The sequence below is a fragment of the Falco punctatus genome (assembly GCF_963210335.1).
Source record: "Falco punctatus genome assembly, chromosome: 5".
Classification (NCBI taxonomy): Eukaryota; Metazoa; Chordata; class Aves; order Falconiformes; family Falconidae; genus Falco; species Falco punctatus.
Window position 1 is genome coordinate 6,059,922 of NC_137584.1, and position 17,465 is coordinate 6,077,386.

At 41.7% G+C, this 17,465-nt stretch overlaps 1 protein-coding gene across 2 annotated transcripts; it reads left to right on the forward strand.

Moving 5' to 3' along the window:
- Positions 1-88: 88 nt before the first annotated feature.
- On the forward strand, positions 89-17,178 carry AKIRIN2 (akirin 2). 2 transcript variants are annotated; one of them, XM_080389430.1, is made up of 5 exons: positions 89-730; positions 11,528-11,671; positions 12,257-12,391; positions 16,144-16,215; positions 16,494-17,178. In XM_080389430.1, exons 1-5 carry the CDS (start codon positions 526-528, stop codon positions 16,502-16,504), a joined length of 567 nt encoding a protein of 188 aa, XP_080245556.1. In that variant the 5' UTR covers positions 89-525; the 3' UTR covers positions 16,505-17,178. The 2 variants fall into 2 exon arrangements, with proteins under 2 accessions (XP_080245556.1, XP_080245555.1); XM_080389429.1 differs by having other exon boundaries at positions 93-730; positions 12,242-12,391.
- Positions 17,179-17,465: the final 287 nt, after the last annotated feature.

Below are 17,465 nucleotides of genomic sequence, written 5' to 3' on the forward strand. Positions count from 1 at the left end.
AGACTCCGCGGCCACCACCGCCCCGGAGCGCAGGCGCAGTGCGGAGGGTTGGTTTTTGAATCCGCGGCGTTGTTATTGACGCCATATTGTTGGTTTGGGAGTCGAAGGGGAGAGCTGCCGCCGCCGCCGCCCGGGCCCTACCGCCATCGCTCGTCATCGGTCGCCGCGGCCTGGGTAGCCGGGCCCGGCCCCGCGCTCCTCGACCCAGCTCACGCCCGGCCACCGGACGCGGGCGGAATTGGCCCGGGCAGGACAGGGCGGGCGGCGAGAGCAGGGATCTAGCCGGCCGAGCCGGAGCCGCTGGCGGGGCCGGGGCCGCTCCCCTGAGAGCGGCCGACAGGGAGGCGGCGGAGGCCCTGACGCAGCTGCCCCCTCCTTTCCCTGCCGCCCTCCCTTCCCTCCCCTCCAGCCCGCCCCAGACAGCGGGGAAAGCGCCTCTGGGCTGGGCCGGCTGCCGCCGCCGCCGTCGTTTCCCCTGCCCCTCGCTCTGAGCCCCCTTCCTCCGTCCCGCCGCCGCCCCGCGCCATGGCTTGCGGCGCCACTTTGAAAAGGACTCTGGATTTCGACCCGCTGCTGAGCCCGGCGTCCCCGAAGCGGAGGCGATGTGCGCCATTGTCAGCCCCGGCCTCAGCCGCCGCCGCCTCGTCCTCCTTCGCCGCCGCCTCCCCGCAGAAATACCTGCGCATGGAGCCCTCGCCCTTCGGAGAGGTTTCGTCCCGGCTCACCACAGGTGAGGGAGGCGGCCTCGCCGTGCCCGGCAGCCCCCCGGGACGGCGGCTGTGCCGGGTAGGGGGGTGGTGGTGGGTGTGGGGCTGCGGGGCGGCGGCGGGGGGACCTCGGCGGGGAGAGGGGCGGCGGGTGCGCAGGGCAGGGGCCGGGGAGGCGACCGGGAGGGGAGGAAGAAGAGGGGAGGGTTGGGTGGGTCTCGCGTTCCCCTCCAGCCATTTTCTGTTGGGCTGTGTGGCAGGCAGCGGCGGGGGCCGGGGCGATCCCTGCTCGGCTTGGCACCGCCGCGGCGGAGACACAATAGAAATGGCCGTTTGCAGCAGGAGAGGGGGAGGAGGGACGGGGAGGAAGGGGGGGGCGGGTTGAGCTGATGCGGGCGGGTGGCCATAGGAAAGGGGTCGGGGGGGGTGGGGGAGGAATGGAGAAAGGGACCAGAGCGGAGGAAGGGGGGCTGTTGGTGGGGGAGGCTTGATCCGGTAGCGAGGGAAGGGGGAGGCCGGCTTTCCTCGAGTCGGGGCCGGGCACGGAGGGTTTTTTCCCCCTTCTTCCACGGGTGCCTGGCTATGGCAAGGAGAGCCGCAGGGGCGAGTCAAGCTGCGGAAACGCCGGGGGCGGCGGCGGGGGGGGTTGGGGGTGGCGGCCGTGGTGTCTCCGGGGGCGGGGATGGGGCTGGGGCCGGGGCCGGGGCTGCCTCCCAGCCTGCGCCCGCAGCCCCTCTCGGCGAGGCCCCCATCGATCCCTCGCAGCCATGATCGGTGGGTCGAGCGTTGCCCGAGCCGAGGCGGCGGCACCTCCTCCCGTTGCTCAGACATCGGGGGGGCGGGTGGGAGGGAGGGCGGGGAGCGCGGCCTGTCATCAATCACCGGCAAAACGCCAGTGGGAAAAGGCAAAAGCAGATAAAACAAAGGGGTAATTCCGCTTCCAGTCGCTTAATGCGGGCCACCGTCCCGGATGACCCATTCTTGGCATCCTTAAAGTTTCGCAGGAAAACCGAGCGATGAAAGCGATTGTGTGCAAGGGTGAGAGTTGCCTTTAGGGCAGATAAAATGGAATCGGGCAGTTTCCTCGTCTCGGAAACACCGGGCGAGAACGAACCCCCCTTTCCATTCTTAACGTGTGAGAGATGAGTCAACCGGTGGCCCTAAAAGCTTCAGGTCTGCTTGTGTAATTGTCAAGTAAAAATAAACAGAGTTTGTTTTACCGGCGAGTAGGGAGAGAAGAAAGGAATGAATCTTGGCAGGGCACGTAGGATTGATTGGCCCTTGCTGCGGTTAGTCTAGTGGGTAGCTTCCAGTAATGCACTTAAGAACGGTTAAGCTAGCAGCCGTGAGTGTCTGTAGCGCAGAGGTATGGATGTGTGTCCTTTGTGTGCAGGAAAAAAGCCCTCTGCAGTTGTTGCAGCTGAATTCCTTCTGCTGTTGCGTTCCGTACTCCCTTTTGTATGAAAGTTGCGCCCGGATTACTGCTAGTATTGCCAAGCAGTAAGTTTACATGTCTTTTCAGATTCCCATCTCCTTCGTGTAGGACAGTGCTGTGTTTCGATATTCTTAGTTCTGAAGACTGTACAGTAGAATATAAATTTTGTACAGATTTTAATCAACTAATAAAAAAATGCTGTGGTGGAAATATATAGAGGGCATACAGAGTACCTGATATTTTTTTGAACCTCTAGGAAAAGATCTTGAATGAGTCAGCGGTCTGGGATGGGAGTTGTGATGGATGGCACTCCCTGGTACAGTGAGGCTGAGGCATTACGTATACTTTGAGATAGATGTTTAAAATCAGAATTAATTTGATTCTTTGTAGAGGTTAAGTGTTGCTTCATTGCAAGGATTTCTTTTGGGTTACTTCTTTGGATTTGATTAAAGAATATTTAATACAGATATTGTCTGGCCAGTAAATGTGTGTTGCTGAAAGGAGACAAATCAATAAAGTTTTCAGGAGAGATAACCTACACCAGTATTTGAGATAGTACCTGAACTCTTATCTTAATGATTTGGAAGGTCTTGAGAAATAAAATGTTACTGAAACTGGTCACATACAGTTCTCATCTTCTTTTGAGAAAACCAGAGGTGCAGGTGGTAATCTGCGTCAAAAGGTGGTTCTGTACTGATGACAAGGGTGTAGTTTATGTAAGCCATTTCTATAGTATAATGAAAAGTGAAGGACAGTAAATCGGAATGTCTTGTACAGCATTTGAATGCTCCTGAGAAAACTTGGAGCATTTATAAATTGTTCAGTTTTACATGGGTTGTGCTTAAAAGCTCCCTCTATGGTTTCTGTTAAAAGAAAAAACCCCTTTATACAGTGCTAGTGCAACTGCGACTGTTAAGCAGCTTCCTTAGTTTTTAATTTCAATTGAATTTAGGGGTATTACGACATTGTATATATTTTTCGACCATCAGCGAACAAATTAGAGCTTATCATTTTAAAGGGGCAACTTGAAAGATGGCCTGAGATTCATCTCTAATTTTATAAATGTACATCTGACCTGATAATTTGTGGTTTTCTTGATAGTCAGTTGGAAGAAACAGATGGTACGTTCTAGAGCTCTGACTTAGGATGGGGCAAAGTGAGCTGTAGAAATGTGTATTGCTTTGCATTGACTGTACAATGAATTGGCATGACCATTTCTGATGTCTACATTTGGGTCAGATAAATCTTGCTCTCTGTGTGAAAAGAATTCCATTTGGATTTAAAAAATGTTTAGTAAAAATAGCCAGAATTCAGTTGACTTCACTTAAGGTTTTCTCAGCACGTTACTGTAATGCTTAGGTTTCCAGCATGAAAAAAGTGTCTGTCTGAATTTTGTTTAATGAAGATCAATGTTCATATGAAATTAGAGCTCTGGATATAAAACCTGATGCTGATACTTCATTTTAAGTTCATACTTAAGCGTTTTTCTTCCACCTGATACTTTGTCCTGGTGTTTAACTTCACCAAATGGAGACTATATCAGCACCAGAACTTCTTACCACATGGTTAATAATTTAAAAAATGAATTAATCTGGAAGCAGAATATGGATTGATTGAGGGGAGTGCTTTGAAATAAGAATACATTGTGGTAGTCGGATGAGAAAACAGCTGTCTTTATAGAGTGATCATAGACAAATAAACGATATGTCTGTTTGAGAAGGGGTAGTCTTATTCAAGATGAAATTTATCTCTCACAAGAGTGTTCTGATATTTTGTGGTTATTTGAACAGCTGTTAGGTCACTTCCAGTTTCTCAATGAATTTGGCAGCCAAACTGTACTTGTGGCTTTTACTGTCTATACTTTCTGCAGAATTGTGCTTACTGGCTTGAGCATGCTCTTGAGTATATTTGCCTATTTTTGGGTACCATTGTTTGCATCTAGAAGTAAGCTTTGAAAACTGTGTTCATGGTAAGTGGTGCAAAATGTATCTGCCTGGTAATAAGACTTGGTTGAATTTTGACAGAGTGGCTCCTCTAAGGAGTTTTTCATCTAAGTTCTAGCTATAAATGAGGCTGTTCTGTATGATCAGAATAACTGTGCTTGGGTCTGGATGCCTCGGCGTAATGCATTGTACATGTTCGGTTTCCTCTGAAGTCCTGAGGGTGCTGTCCTGTTTTGAAGCTCTTTAATGAATTCTAGAGGGTGAAAGGAGGAAGCAGTGGCAGTGTTATTTTTCTCTTCTCTGCTGAATGTTTTAGAACCATTATTTGCAGCTTTACCCTGCTGAAAGATCATGTTCAGGGTGAAGGGGAACCAAACTACACTGAAGTTGTTTTTTAAATTCAAAGGTAGGACAGTATTAGCCTGCATGCCTGGATATTTCTGAGACTGAAGCTGTATGAGAAACAAGTCCAAAGAAACAGAGGCGGGGGAGAAGGGAGAGAGAATGTTGACTTTAAGGATTTAAATCCCCTAATTCATGGTAAGTGGTAACTAAGACAAACTGGGATCAGTAGCTTTCTTCCAAACTCCTCATCCAAAATCAGGTTAACTTGCAGCTAGAACTTTGTAAAATGTAAAAGAATGTTGTTTTTAAAAAGAGTTTGTGAAATCACTTTAAAATCTGCAAACTTACATCTGCACATGCAATTTTTTCCTCCATCTGAAACACTGATCTTCCTCAGCACTTCCCAGCAACTAATGTTGCAAACCAAAAATTGTAGTGGGTGGAGTTACTGAGAGCAGTCCTTCAACCCGGGTCACTGGTTGAAATCCAAGCAGAGAGAATGTCAAATGCTTGACAGAATATGGAAAGTATTGAATTTGTGCAGTATTTAGTAATGAGTATGCATAATTTGTATTTGCTGTTCTAATGGCAGTTGTATGGCAAATGGAGTTGGTTTAAGAGTGCCTCTTTCATGAGGGAGTCTTTACAAGCAGAAGGTAGTTGAATTTGTCTTTAGTGTATACCTTTTTCTTTTACAGAATAATCTGGAAAAAAATTGATCTAATAAACACAGATTTTCAAAGAGTGCAGGAAAATGACTTTGACCTTTTTGATTAGGAAGAACTGTTAAGTCTTTTCTGTAGGCTTGTCCTCCTGTGACCTTTCATTTGCCCTCTTGAGCAAACTGAACTACTTCTGTCTGAAACTTGGTTAGACAGGGGCCAAGCACAGGTTTGGCTTTTAAATGAGCACATCTAGTGGCTTTGGAATGTGATGTATTGGTAGTGCTGCATCTCCTTCAGCTTAATTTCTGTTTTGTTAACATTTATCTGCATGTGTATTTATTGCTAAATTATCTTGGCAAGATGCCAGATCTCTCATTGTGCTCCAGTACTGCAGAAATCATTAGGATTTTAAAAACCAAAACATTCCCACCCCTCAGGAAAAGAAAAAAAAAAGGGGGGGGAGGAGGGAAGAAAGAAAAAACATGTAATGGCTGCATCTGGACTTGATAATTTAATTTATATGAGACATTTCTATGTAGATGCCTGTGGTGACTGTAAATGTTAAATGTCCTTGGTTGTAGATGTCATAAAATGTTGAAGCAATTTTTTGTTTCAGTGGGAAGTCTGATAAATGCAATGTGACGTTTTTTTATGTGAAGAGAAAGATCTAATTGCTATGCCTAATACATTTTGCATTGCTTGATTTATTTTTCATTCCTTAACCCCTTGATCAGGAGAACTGGGATTTCCTGAAATAATACATTTGCAGAATGGGCTAACACATATGTGAGCGTCGGGCTTTTTGTGGGAGATCCAGAACCTTTGTCAGCCTGAGACCTTGAGTACGTGGATCTCGTGAGGTGGCCAGCTCAGTGCTACAGAGTCCATTATGAGCTGCTTCTGTCCGTTTTGTAGCTATAGGCTCTGGCTGTGAAGTGTCAGCATGTACCCTACCCCATTATCAGTGTTCTCTCTGGCTTAGAGTATGCTCCTCTGAGGTGAGCATGATTTCCAAAAGTATACATCCTATTACTGAAATCTTACAGACCATGACTAATGAAGAAACTTAATTGAAGGGAGTGATGTCTGTGACCAAAGCAAGAGAGTGAGAGGAATATCTGGATTATTTTAATTTTGTCTCTACCTGTGGATTCCCTGGTTAAGTAGATAGAAAAGGTGAAGAATAGTTACCCATTGCTCTTCTGCAGTGCTGCCCTTGGGCGTAGCTAGCTTCTTAAAGTTAACATTGTATGTCAGTAGTCTGGTGGGGAGAGCAAAGCTAGGAATGTGGTAGCATCGACTGGATGTTGAATCAGGGTGACGGCCTGGTGGAAATGTTATAAATTCAAACTAGGACAGTGAAGCAGTTTTGCCTTAACAGGAGCTGAAATCCCTGAAGACATATATAGTTGACATCAGGATAGCATTTGATTGATTCACTTAGAAGAGATCTCAGGCATGGTTCAGGTTTGAATGCATACGTTGAATGGTGACACTGCAAACTGAAACTTGAGCTTCAGGTTCCATTTCAGGTCAGGAAAACTGCTACTCTGATTTCAGCCTATTGAGTCACCTTCCTATGTGTTTTGCCAAAGTTTCCTTCAGCTAAATGAGAGAAGCAAGGAACTGAGATGAGAGATTGCTAGTTTAAAAATGAAACAAAAGAAAAAAATCCTGCAGGGGAAACAATCAGCACCTTCATAAGCACCTTCATAGTTGATAAGCGGTTATTAAAATGGAGAAAATAATTGTTTGCCTTGTTACCTTTTCAAGTTGAACTGCTGTTTCCCTTGTACATAATTTCTAGGTGATTACAGGTCAGGATGAAGTAATTAGATGACAGAACTTTGAAAAAGAATAACTTGCCTTTTTATCATGAATTAAAGGAAGTAAGAAGACATCACTCCTTGGAAATGAGTACTTGACTTTGTAATCCATTAATGTGACAGATCATATTTCAGATGTCAAACTTGAATTCTGATTTGCCCCTTCACATTTCATCCTCTCTTCAAAGCGGCTGAAATGTGAAGTCTTGATTCCCTGCATCACATCTCAGATCCTGAAAGAACACTGGTGTGAATGCTGTCCTTTATCTTAATGCAGTATTTAATGAATCTATGTACTCAACTTTATGCTCTTTGTACACAGAGCTCGAGATTAAAAAAAAAGAGTATCTATGCATTTCATTACATTCAGGTGTATTTGACTGAATCCCCTATGCCTTTAGTGGTCATGGTGAGACAGTAGCTGTCTTCATTTGGGCATAATACAGTCTTGTGTAACAGGCTAGGATTTGTAGTCATCTTCAATTTGAAATGTCATTTATGAAGTACTAACTCATTTCAGCATGTTAGCAGTGTGGCTTTTTCTTGCTACTACCCTAGATTCAGCAAGTCTGGTTTTCTCTTACAGTAGCTCTGCCTGGTGCTTCCTGTTAGCTAGCTGTGTGCCTTCAGAGGTACCGCTAACCAGCAGGGAACACTTGAGTGCGGAGGAGAAAGTGAAACAAAAAAGAAACTGAGGGTAGGCCACAGTGATGTATGTTTGATCTTACTAAATGCATTCCTTTTGTCATCTCGTAAATTAAATTGTTGCTTGATGTACCATGTCTGATTTGAACTTAAGTACCTATAGGATGGATGCCAGTCTTTATTTAAAATATCTAATGGCTTCTAATATATGTTTCAAGTTCTCACTTCAGTTCTATAGTTTTAGAGAAGCTCACTTAGCTTAGATTTTCTTTAATGAATGTACTTTTCAGATTCTAGATCTATATGTATAAAATAACTGTTAATTAAAATGTGTGTAATTGTGGAATAAGACAGTTTGGCCTTCCACATTGAGGAACACATTAAAAAAGGAAAACCTGTCCTGCGTTCGACGCCAGTCAACTGTAGAGAAAATAGAGCTAATTGGAAGTAAGAGAGGTTAAGAAAATGAACTTGAAAAGGGAGAAAGGCTTTCTGGAAGCAAAACTAGGTTGGAGAATGAGATCCTCTAACTAAGCTTTGTTTAACTGGGCCAGAATTTTAAAGAGCTTTACAGTTAGATGTCTGCCATATAGGTGGTGTTCAAAAGTTGTCTGGTTTGCACTGCCCTAATATTGCATGGGGTCTTTCAAGTGCCGAGATCCTGTAAAAAAGAATAGAATCTGTTTGTTCATCAAACATATTTCCGTGGAGTTACTAAGCAAAACTGTAAATGCCAGAAGTAACTCGGTGCATTTAATCAATTCTTACTCTCCAAACTGTTAAAAAAAACCCCAAAACTAAATCCATTTGGCATTCAGATTTTCATTTTAAATCAGTCATAAATATTTGCAAGCTTACATTTCACTTCACAGTGAAATAGTTTTGTTTAAAGTCAAAGATTTCATGCCATTGCAGGTTAATAAAAATGTCAACTCGGTCTTAGCTGCTGCAAAAATGCCTGCTTGATTTGAAGCATTACCAGTCTGATCATTCATATGAGAAGTCATTGAACAGTTTGGTGTGGTGTTAAACTTGTGTTTCTTGACTGTTAATCTCCATTTTAGAAATGGTGGAAATCAGGAGGTATAAGATGAGTCGCTTTCAGAGTCATCTTCTTGCCTGCTAGCGGCATGGTACTGAGTAGAGCTTGTAGTCCAGTTCTCTGTGCTGAGTAATAGTGCCTTAAATCTTCTAAGTTAGACTAAATAGAGGGATAGCATTTACCAAACCAGGTTATGCACATGCTCAATGAGTCAGGGCTACAGATTTCAGGCTTTTTCTCCTGGTGCCTGTTAGCAATGTAGAGTGTACTGTCATGTTGAAATAGCCCCCTCCTCCATCCTACTTCGCTGGTTTTATACCTTTACCATAAGTGGATCTCCCAATGTATCGTGTCAGTGGCATTTCTTGAGATTTTTTGCTTTTCAGAGAAGGATTTGAAGATGGCCAGTTAAAGTGTTGCCAGATCAGAAGTAGATGAAGTTACTGTAATATCACTCATACTTCTGTGTCCACAATTTAATATAATTTGGAATAGAATCATCTGTCCTTGGTGTGTACATCTTAATTTTCTGTTCGTGTTGTTACTGTTGCCCCAAAGACAGTACGTGATTTCTCTGCTTCCCCTCCATGTCTCTCCCTGTCCCCGTGTTGCTTTTGCTCCATCTGTTCTGGCTGGTATTTTAACATTTTCACTGAATTATTCCCTGTTTAATTTGCAGGGGGTTTTAGGGCTGGAGGTAACCTGGATGATGATTGGTGGTTTTAACTCTTGCAGGTTTATCCATTGACCAGAATCTAGTTAGGTTTTTTTTTTTTTTCTTAATGATGAGAACATTTCTGCAGAAAGATAATGGAGAGCTGCAGAGACAATTTTTATCAAAGCTGTTATACCTGAAATTTGGCTGATGTTTTTGCAGGTGGTACAGATTTTGGAAAGTATGCCCAGGACCATGTGCATGGTCTGTTACATTCTTCAGTTAATGTAAATACAGTGTGAATGTTTACAGTCGCATTTCTCATAGTGTAGACATGCCTTAGGACAGATGTTATCTCGCGAGCTAATTTGGTTACCATTCAAAATTATGCAGTATTGCTTTAGCTAGAACAGCACTCGAGTCTGAGGAAAAGTATTATTTTACCACCATGATGCTGTTGAGTAAAATGCAGGGCCATTCTCCAACTGATTCACTGTGTGTGCACATGACAAATTCCACATGGGATTCTATTTAATTTTGGAAGCCTGACTGCATCTTGGTTTAACCTGATTTTGTGTGTTTCCGTACCGTGCTGGAATATAGTATGTACCTTGTCCTACAAAAAGCATGAATCCTCCAGCCACCCTTGAGCACTTTTTTCCCCACTTTCTCGTAGTTTCCTTCTCTCATTTCCCTACTGTGTGTATTATGTCTTCTGCATTTGCTGCTTCTTCACAGAGTTGAAAATTGTACAAGCACTGTAGACATGGGACTGAAAAGGTATAAACTACAAGGCCTCAATCAATGGACAGAATCCAAACAAGAAGCTCCTTTGCTGAAAATGTTGGTATTCCTGTTGACTGGAAACAAGTGTGCTGTCTTTTTATAAATTGGAAGCCCCCAGACTGACTTAGGAAATTGGAAGAACTACGGCAGTAGTTAAACCTCTGAACTATGAATTGCCAAATGTTTGCTTGGTCTAGCATAGCCTTCAGCCACTGACTGAGTAAGCTGCTAGCTCAGATTACTTGCTTCACATGGTTGCTTAATAGAAAAATGTTCAAGTATGAGTGCTGAATAGCATACTGTTTACAAGCCTGAAAATTAGTTGAGTTCTTACAGTATTGTATTGGCAAAATGCTGAACAGAAGTAGGAAGGTACTGAGTGGAGATCCTTTGCAGCTCTGGCATGATCACATGGATTTGTATGTATTTTGAGTTTTGGAAAGCAGTCTTTGCCAGAAGTCTGGAAGTCTCAGTGAAGCTGATCCTGTAGGGAAGTATTTTTAAATGCATTTGAATATTTGAAAGTAAGAATTCTTACAAAGAGAGTGTCTTCAGAAGTCTCTGTCTGAAGGTCTCCTGTAAAAAATAGAAAATGTTTTGGTTTTTTTTTTTTAAATATTTTACATTGTTAGAGGATATGTAGTTAGGGCACTGATGTACCCGAGAGCCTTTTGGTATGTGGAATTTCAGAAAAGGCACACAGGATTGATAGTTTTATTGCAAGGATTACTTTTCTCCTTGTTATTCTACAATGGCGATGAGGTTATTAAAAGCAGCTGCTGTGTATTTTATTCAGTGCAATCAAATGCTGAACTACATATTGCTATACTCCTTTAAAAGAGACTATTGATCCCTCCATTGCATTTTTTTTTGATAGATCTGAGGCTGTCAAAGATGTGTAAGGCTGTTGTATTTTGCCTGTTCATTTCCAACTCTTTGAGATTTTAAGCAGTAGTTGCATTATGCATACTCTTGTGTTTTCCTCTCCACTTTGCCTACATGCCAGTAACACTACAGAGAGGAATGGTATTTCATGTATGTGTTTTATTCTGGAGTCTTTTGTTACCCTTAACTGTATGAATGGTAAACGCTGTCTGCGGGAGAAAGGTGATTGCAAATTACGAAGGGATTTTGATGAATACTGGTAGAAGTTCAATAGCCTAGTTTTTATCCATGTGTGTTGTCTAGTTATAGTTCCAAAATTACAACCTTACGCTGTTTATTTTTGTTAGCAGTACCCTGGCACCAATACCTGACCTTATTTTGCTATTGTTGTCCTGGTGAAAACAGTCTGGAGTTACCTTTCTTTTAGTTAGTTAAATTGTTTGTGTCTTAGGTAAAACACAGTGGTTTTTGCAGGCCATGTTTTAAGAGGCTAAGTTTTCATCATCTGTCAATTTTGCTGTTTGGCAATAAAGTTAGGTGAAATGCTGAAATTTAATTATTTTAGGCTTAATTTTTTATTGTTTTTCTTTTAGAACAAATTCTGTACAACATAAAACAGGAGTACAAACGCATGCAGAAGAGGAGACACTTAGAAAATAGCTTCCAGCAGACAGATCCTTGTTGTTCTACTGATGCACAGCAACATGCATTTCTCCTTACTGGACCAGCTTTGCCAGGTATATAGAAAATTTTGTGTAATTCTGCTACATGTTTTTAGTCTCCAGGTGCATAAGTAATTTTTCCCAGTTATCTGGTGGTTTATGGCATGTTCTCACCAGTTATTGTTGCTTTTTTTGGCAATACTAGCATTGATCTGGAAGATCGTAGCCTCTCATTTTAAGGATGAGTAGGACACAAAGCTTGCACTGTTTTCAAGAGACCATCCTGCATACCCTGCCACTAATATAGTAATAGGCTTTTGAAAAGCAGCTGTCTTTGCACAAATACACTGTACTGTAATTTTTACATAAAATAGAAGCTTAAATTTGTAAATAGCAGCTGCCGTGTAAGTGGCTTTCACAGTGTTTGTATGACACTGTTGGTGTTTTGATACCTGTGCATGTTGTCCATTGTCTTCCTTTTGAGTATCTAATTTTACTTTAATTAAAGTATTCAAATGGCAGAGAAAGACTTCCCCAAATCTTCTGTAAAGTTCCTTTAATTTAAAAGATGTGAAGAAAACTGACTAAAAATGGTTCTAAACGACTTGGAAGTGTAAATTGGTATGCCCAAATATTTAATCTTAGGTACTTCATCTGCAGCATCATCACCATTGAAAAAAGAACAGCCTCTGTTTACTCTCAGACAAGTTGGAATGATCTGTGAACGTTTGCTGAAAGAACGTGAAGAGAAAATCCGTGAAGAGTATGAAGAAATTTTGACCACAAAACTTGCAGGTATACTATAGTACATAGTAATGTGTTAGGATGAGTTTGAAAGCTTAAAACTTTTTCTCATTTTTGTGTTACGCTGTGGTTTTTTCCCCTGACCTAATCTGATTAAGGAATGAGATTGCATACAGGACAGAAAAAATTACGTGTAGTCTCTTTGATGGTTTTTTTTTCTTCTGTGCTGCCCTGGATAGAAACTGTGACTCCTGGGTATTGCTAATCAGTGGAAACAGTGGTTTTATTTCAGATAGAACTTTCTCTTGCTATGTCTGAATTGATCCTTTCCTCCTCATTTTGTTTTTAGCCAGAAAGACTTTCTATTCTACTGGCTTAAGAGCTCTTTGTGAAAGACTTTTTTCCCCTGCTTGGGAACTGAGTTCCTTTTTCTGGAATTTGGCAAGATGGCAGTACCTAAAATTTCCCTTTTTCTTCCCAGTACTTACCATTACGCTGCTGCCAGTGGTGTTTGGTATCTGCGTAAGCATCAGTAGTTCAGCTGCATTTTTGCTCTATGTTGAACTGTTGTATTTCACACCATTCAGCTGATAGTTTTGGCACCTGATGCCAACATACCTTTCCTTAAGGATCATGTTAATGTCAGCATTGTAAACGTGACCTTTCTTTAGTTGTTGGGAGTCCTCTACTTAAAAGCATCTTGCTAGCATTTGAGCACCTGTATTCTGGTGCATTAGAGGTAGGTGCCTTCACATACGATTCTGTGTCTAATTCAGTATTTAGTGTGATGATAGTGAACATCTGAGTGCACTTTCGGCAGCAAGCCTGCTTTTGAACGGCCATGGCTGCTGTGCTTCCCATCTGAAAAGACATCAGAATTCAAGTTTGCAGATCTCTTCAGGTGCGGGAATAAAACCTTACAGACAGGCCCATGCAGAAAGTCACCAGACTTGTGTCAGGCTCGCGGGTTGCCTGTAACAGTATTGTCCCCGTACCTGTTCATGTTTTGTGCTTGCTCCTCTGCCATTGCTATGTAAGAAACTGCTGTAGTTGTAAGTCCCTCTTCAATCTGTGCCTGTTTACAACTATAACTGGAGCCGTAAATACTTCTGTTGCTTTGGGCCTGATGTTCCATTTCTGTGTTTTTCTTTTTAACTTGCTTCAGACTGATGAATTGGGACTCTGTAGAGCTCTTTTCTTCTCATTTTTTATGTATGTTAGGAATTGGGTCATTTCTTGTGTTCTCTTAAATGCATTTCAGTTAGCGGTGATCTTAATAACCATTTGAAGACCAGATGTATTTACATTTGTTCCGTACACTTGATGAGTACAAACTTGTATTTCTTTACAAGCAGGAACCTCTCTAGCAAGTTCCTTGCATGTGCTCCATCTGTCAGTCCCAAAAGGAACGTTTTCTTTCTTGTTTTTGGGAAGGGCAGGGGATGGTTTCTGTTTGTGTGGTTGTGGTTTACAGTGAGATGAGTTAGACTTGCTTGTTCTTAGGGTGGTGGTCACCAAAAGAAAGATACTGTTACTGCATCCCATATATCAAGACAGGAATACATTTTCAGCATTATATGGGAATTCAGAAAGAGAGAATTAAGAGATCCCTTACACAGAAGGCCAGTTATGTTTTTCTGCTGACAGAGCAATTATGTTCTTTTCTAAACTGTACAGTAAGGTGATGCTCGTTCTTACAAACTAGTGAAGTCAGTGGAAACGTAACTGGAAATTCTGTAATAAATGTCAATTGAATAGCTTCTTTCAAGTGACTTAGCTGAATGTTTGGACCTCGGATATTTTCCTCATTCCTTTCTGAATCACTGTTCTCTTGTAGGTAGTTAGCCAAATACTGCCTTTTTTTTTCCTTCCTCTGTGTTCTTTGTGAGCAGAATTGCCTTTCATGCAGAGTGAGTGATAAATGGAAAACTCAGATTACTGTAATGCCCTGATTTCTCCTCTTACCTCTGTTACCTGAAACTGCTGTGTTAGCATAAACTTGGGTTTGCAAGATCCTTTGCAGATTTTAAAAGCAGAGGAGGAGTATAGGGGCTAAGTGAAACTTCGGCTTGAAAGGTTTTCTAGAATCTGTTTGTGAAAAACAGCTTTTCTACACTAAAGGTCAAGACGTAATCATATTTGTATTCATGTGATTTAGCCACCTTTTGACTTAAAATAGATATGACTTAAAAAACATACGGGATGTTAGTGATGTAAGTATCTTTACAAGCATTCCCTTAGATTTTCAAATAGTTCATTGTAGGTTGCCCTTACTTTGGATAGGTTAGCTTTCTGAATGTGAATGCCACAAGATGGGACTTTTAGAAACGGTGGATTCTTTAAATTTCGAAAACCGTAGTTTTAACAAAGACGATGTTGTAAAGCAACTGTGTTATGTTGACTTAAACTTTTAAAGAAGAAAGCTTGCAAGTTGGTTTCTGGCCTTTAATACATACTTTTAGGAAAAGTTCTAGCTGCTGTTATTTTTGGAAATGGTTTCTGGGCAACAGATCCTTCAGTCTGCTCTTCGTGTTATTTTGTTGTTTGGCTAAGATCCTCAGATGGCTGCTGAAACGCCATCAGTCAGAACTGCAGTGAAACGGTGGTCCTGCCTGTGGGCAGAGGGGAACCTGCCATGAGCCTGGGCCCCGTCAGTCAGGGGTGAATGTCCGTAGATCTTTGGGTCAGGTCCGTACGTTGGGCTGGTGCTGCACTGCTTGCTGATTACTGATACCCTGTTTACTTCGAAGGTGAAGCTCATCCCTGCAAGAGGATGGGGACTTTAATGGGGCAAACCTGTGGGACTAGGAACCACTACAAATGTAACTGCATTTTTGGTTGAAGATTGCCTTCTTTGACCTTGCCCTTTTCTCAGAACACCCCACATTGCTGCACATGTATTTTTCCACAAGGGAGGAAGGGGAATGGAGAGGAGCGGCATCTGGTAGATATTACTCTCCTTGTTCAATTTGCTAATTCTGAAAGGTGATATCCTGCTGATGAGTGCAATATTAAAACTGAACAAAATATTGCGAATGTATTTGTATGTATGTGTGTATAGAAAGAATAATCTTTCTGGGAAATAATGCTTAGTTCAAAGCCAAGTCAGTACGTTTGATACCTGAATTTAATTTCAGATTACATAGTAGCCGTTTTCATGAAATCCACAGTCAACTATTTGTCTCCTATTGTTGCTACTTTTTGTCACTGGAATTAATAGTCGGGTATTAAGTCCCTTAGCATTTCATCCTTTTAGTTTGTTGTTTGCTTTTGATTTTTCTGGTGGTCACTGAAAAGAATTTCTAATTCCACAGCAAGTCCCTTTCCTGTCCTTCCGTGTTCCCATTCCATTAAATCCATTTTCTTACATCTGGTCGTGATAGCAGCAGAGAGAAGTTACATTTCCAACCCTAGCACTGACTTTATTGCCATGTTAGCTTAACTACTGTGCCCCTGTTACAGGTCTGTGAAATGGGCACGCGATTCCTTCACAGTACCGTGGCACTTAGCAGGTGTTAGGTATATTGAGGTCTTTGTGTATGTGCAGCATAATTCTCTTGGTGCATATTACTTTCTTTCCTGTTACAGAAGTTTGTAAAGGAAAGTCTTTTAATTAAGGACATGTGCTGCATTGTTGTTCTTGAGGGTGAAAGGGAAATGGCAGCTATGAGCTGTGTAAAACTACTGGTAGTGGATGTGTGATAAACTTAGATGATTTGTATGTATAAAAAAGTAGCCTTGAATATTTTTTCAGCTTAAGTTAAATTCAGTATACTCACACTTCTAATGCTTCGTGCTTGCAGAACAATATGATGCATTTGTGAAGTTCACGCATGATCAGATCATGCGACGATATGGAGAACAGCCTGCCAGTTGTGAGTATCTATTTCTTCTGGTTCCTGTAGCAGCATTAAATTACTGAATGTTTAATAATTTAAATGGCCATTGTTTGTTGTTAAGCTTCAGTGAGGCCCCAAGTTAAAATACTTAAAATTGGTAATATGGAAGACTTGAGGTTGAAAGGAAGATGGCCGATAAAATGCAGTTTTTGTTTTAAAACATTTAGAACTGTCTCCCATAATGTGGTATTTTTTATTTTTGAAGCAGGTTTGTGATAGAGCTATTAACTCTTGGTTTTTTCTTCTCTTTCCAGATGTTTCATGAATCACACTTTCTGCATATGTGGGCTGCCCTATACACCCTGTTCTATTGTTGCAAGCTGTCCCAGTAAAGACTTGCAGCAATGCCATATTTTTTTCCCCCTGTGAACACAGGTTATTTCAAGCTTTTGTCAGTGGCAACCACTCTTATGCAGCAACTGGTTTTGGAGTGCTCCCTGATGTCAGTACCACCTGGATGTGGACCTTTGCTACCTGTAATAATACCAGTGGCCTCATTTGCTGTATCATTACAATTTGGCTTCTTATGTTAATAAGTTTGAAAAAGTTTAAGGATTAAAGCTGGTGTTCTAGAAGTTGCCCTTCACTGGTTGTGTAAATAAAAATGTAGAATGACACTTCTGACTGAAGTTAGTGTGGTTTTCATAACTGTGCACTACAACAAAACTGTAATCACAGTTAAGTTAGAATGTAATCCCAGGACAATTTTAAGCAAATAGCCCACAGTACTGCCTGTGAAATAGTGAAGGAGGGCATTTCTGTATTCCATGACTTTTTTGGGGGTTAAGAATGGGTTTATATGATTTCTCATTTTTGTAGTTTTTATTTATTCTATCAGTCTTTAACAAATGTTTATTGCTGCAATTTTTCAGTGTATCATTGTTTTACTGCCCTTGTAGTACTGGAATTTAGTTGGAAGAATAAAACATTTACTTCTAATCTGTTTGTTTTTAATATGCAGGTGGAACTTTTGCTGTGTATGAATAAACTTAAATCTGAGTGTTTAAATGAAAACTTCATTTACTAGCAGTAGCGGGTGGATCAGAATTTTAGATCAGGAGAAGAGGCTGGATGAAAACCTCATGTAATTATTCAGAGGCAAAGAAATCTTCCTTAGACTGGCTGTATTGCTTCCTGTTGTGGAAGCACGTTTGGTACTGAACTGACAAGAAACAGTTGATTTAACTTGCCACAGGTGACTCAACAGCTGCACTTGTCTTGCTTCA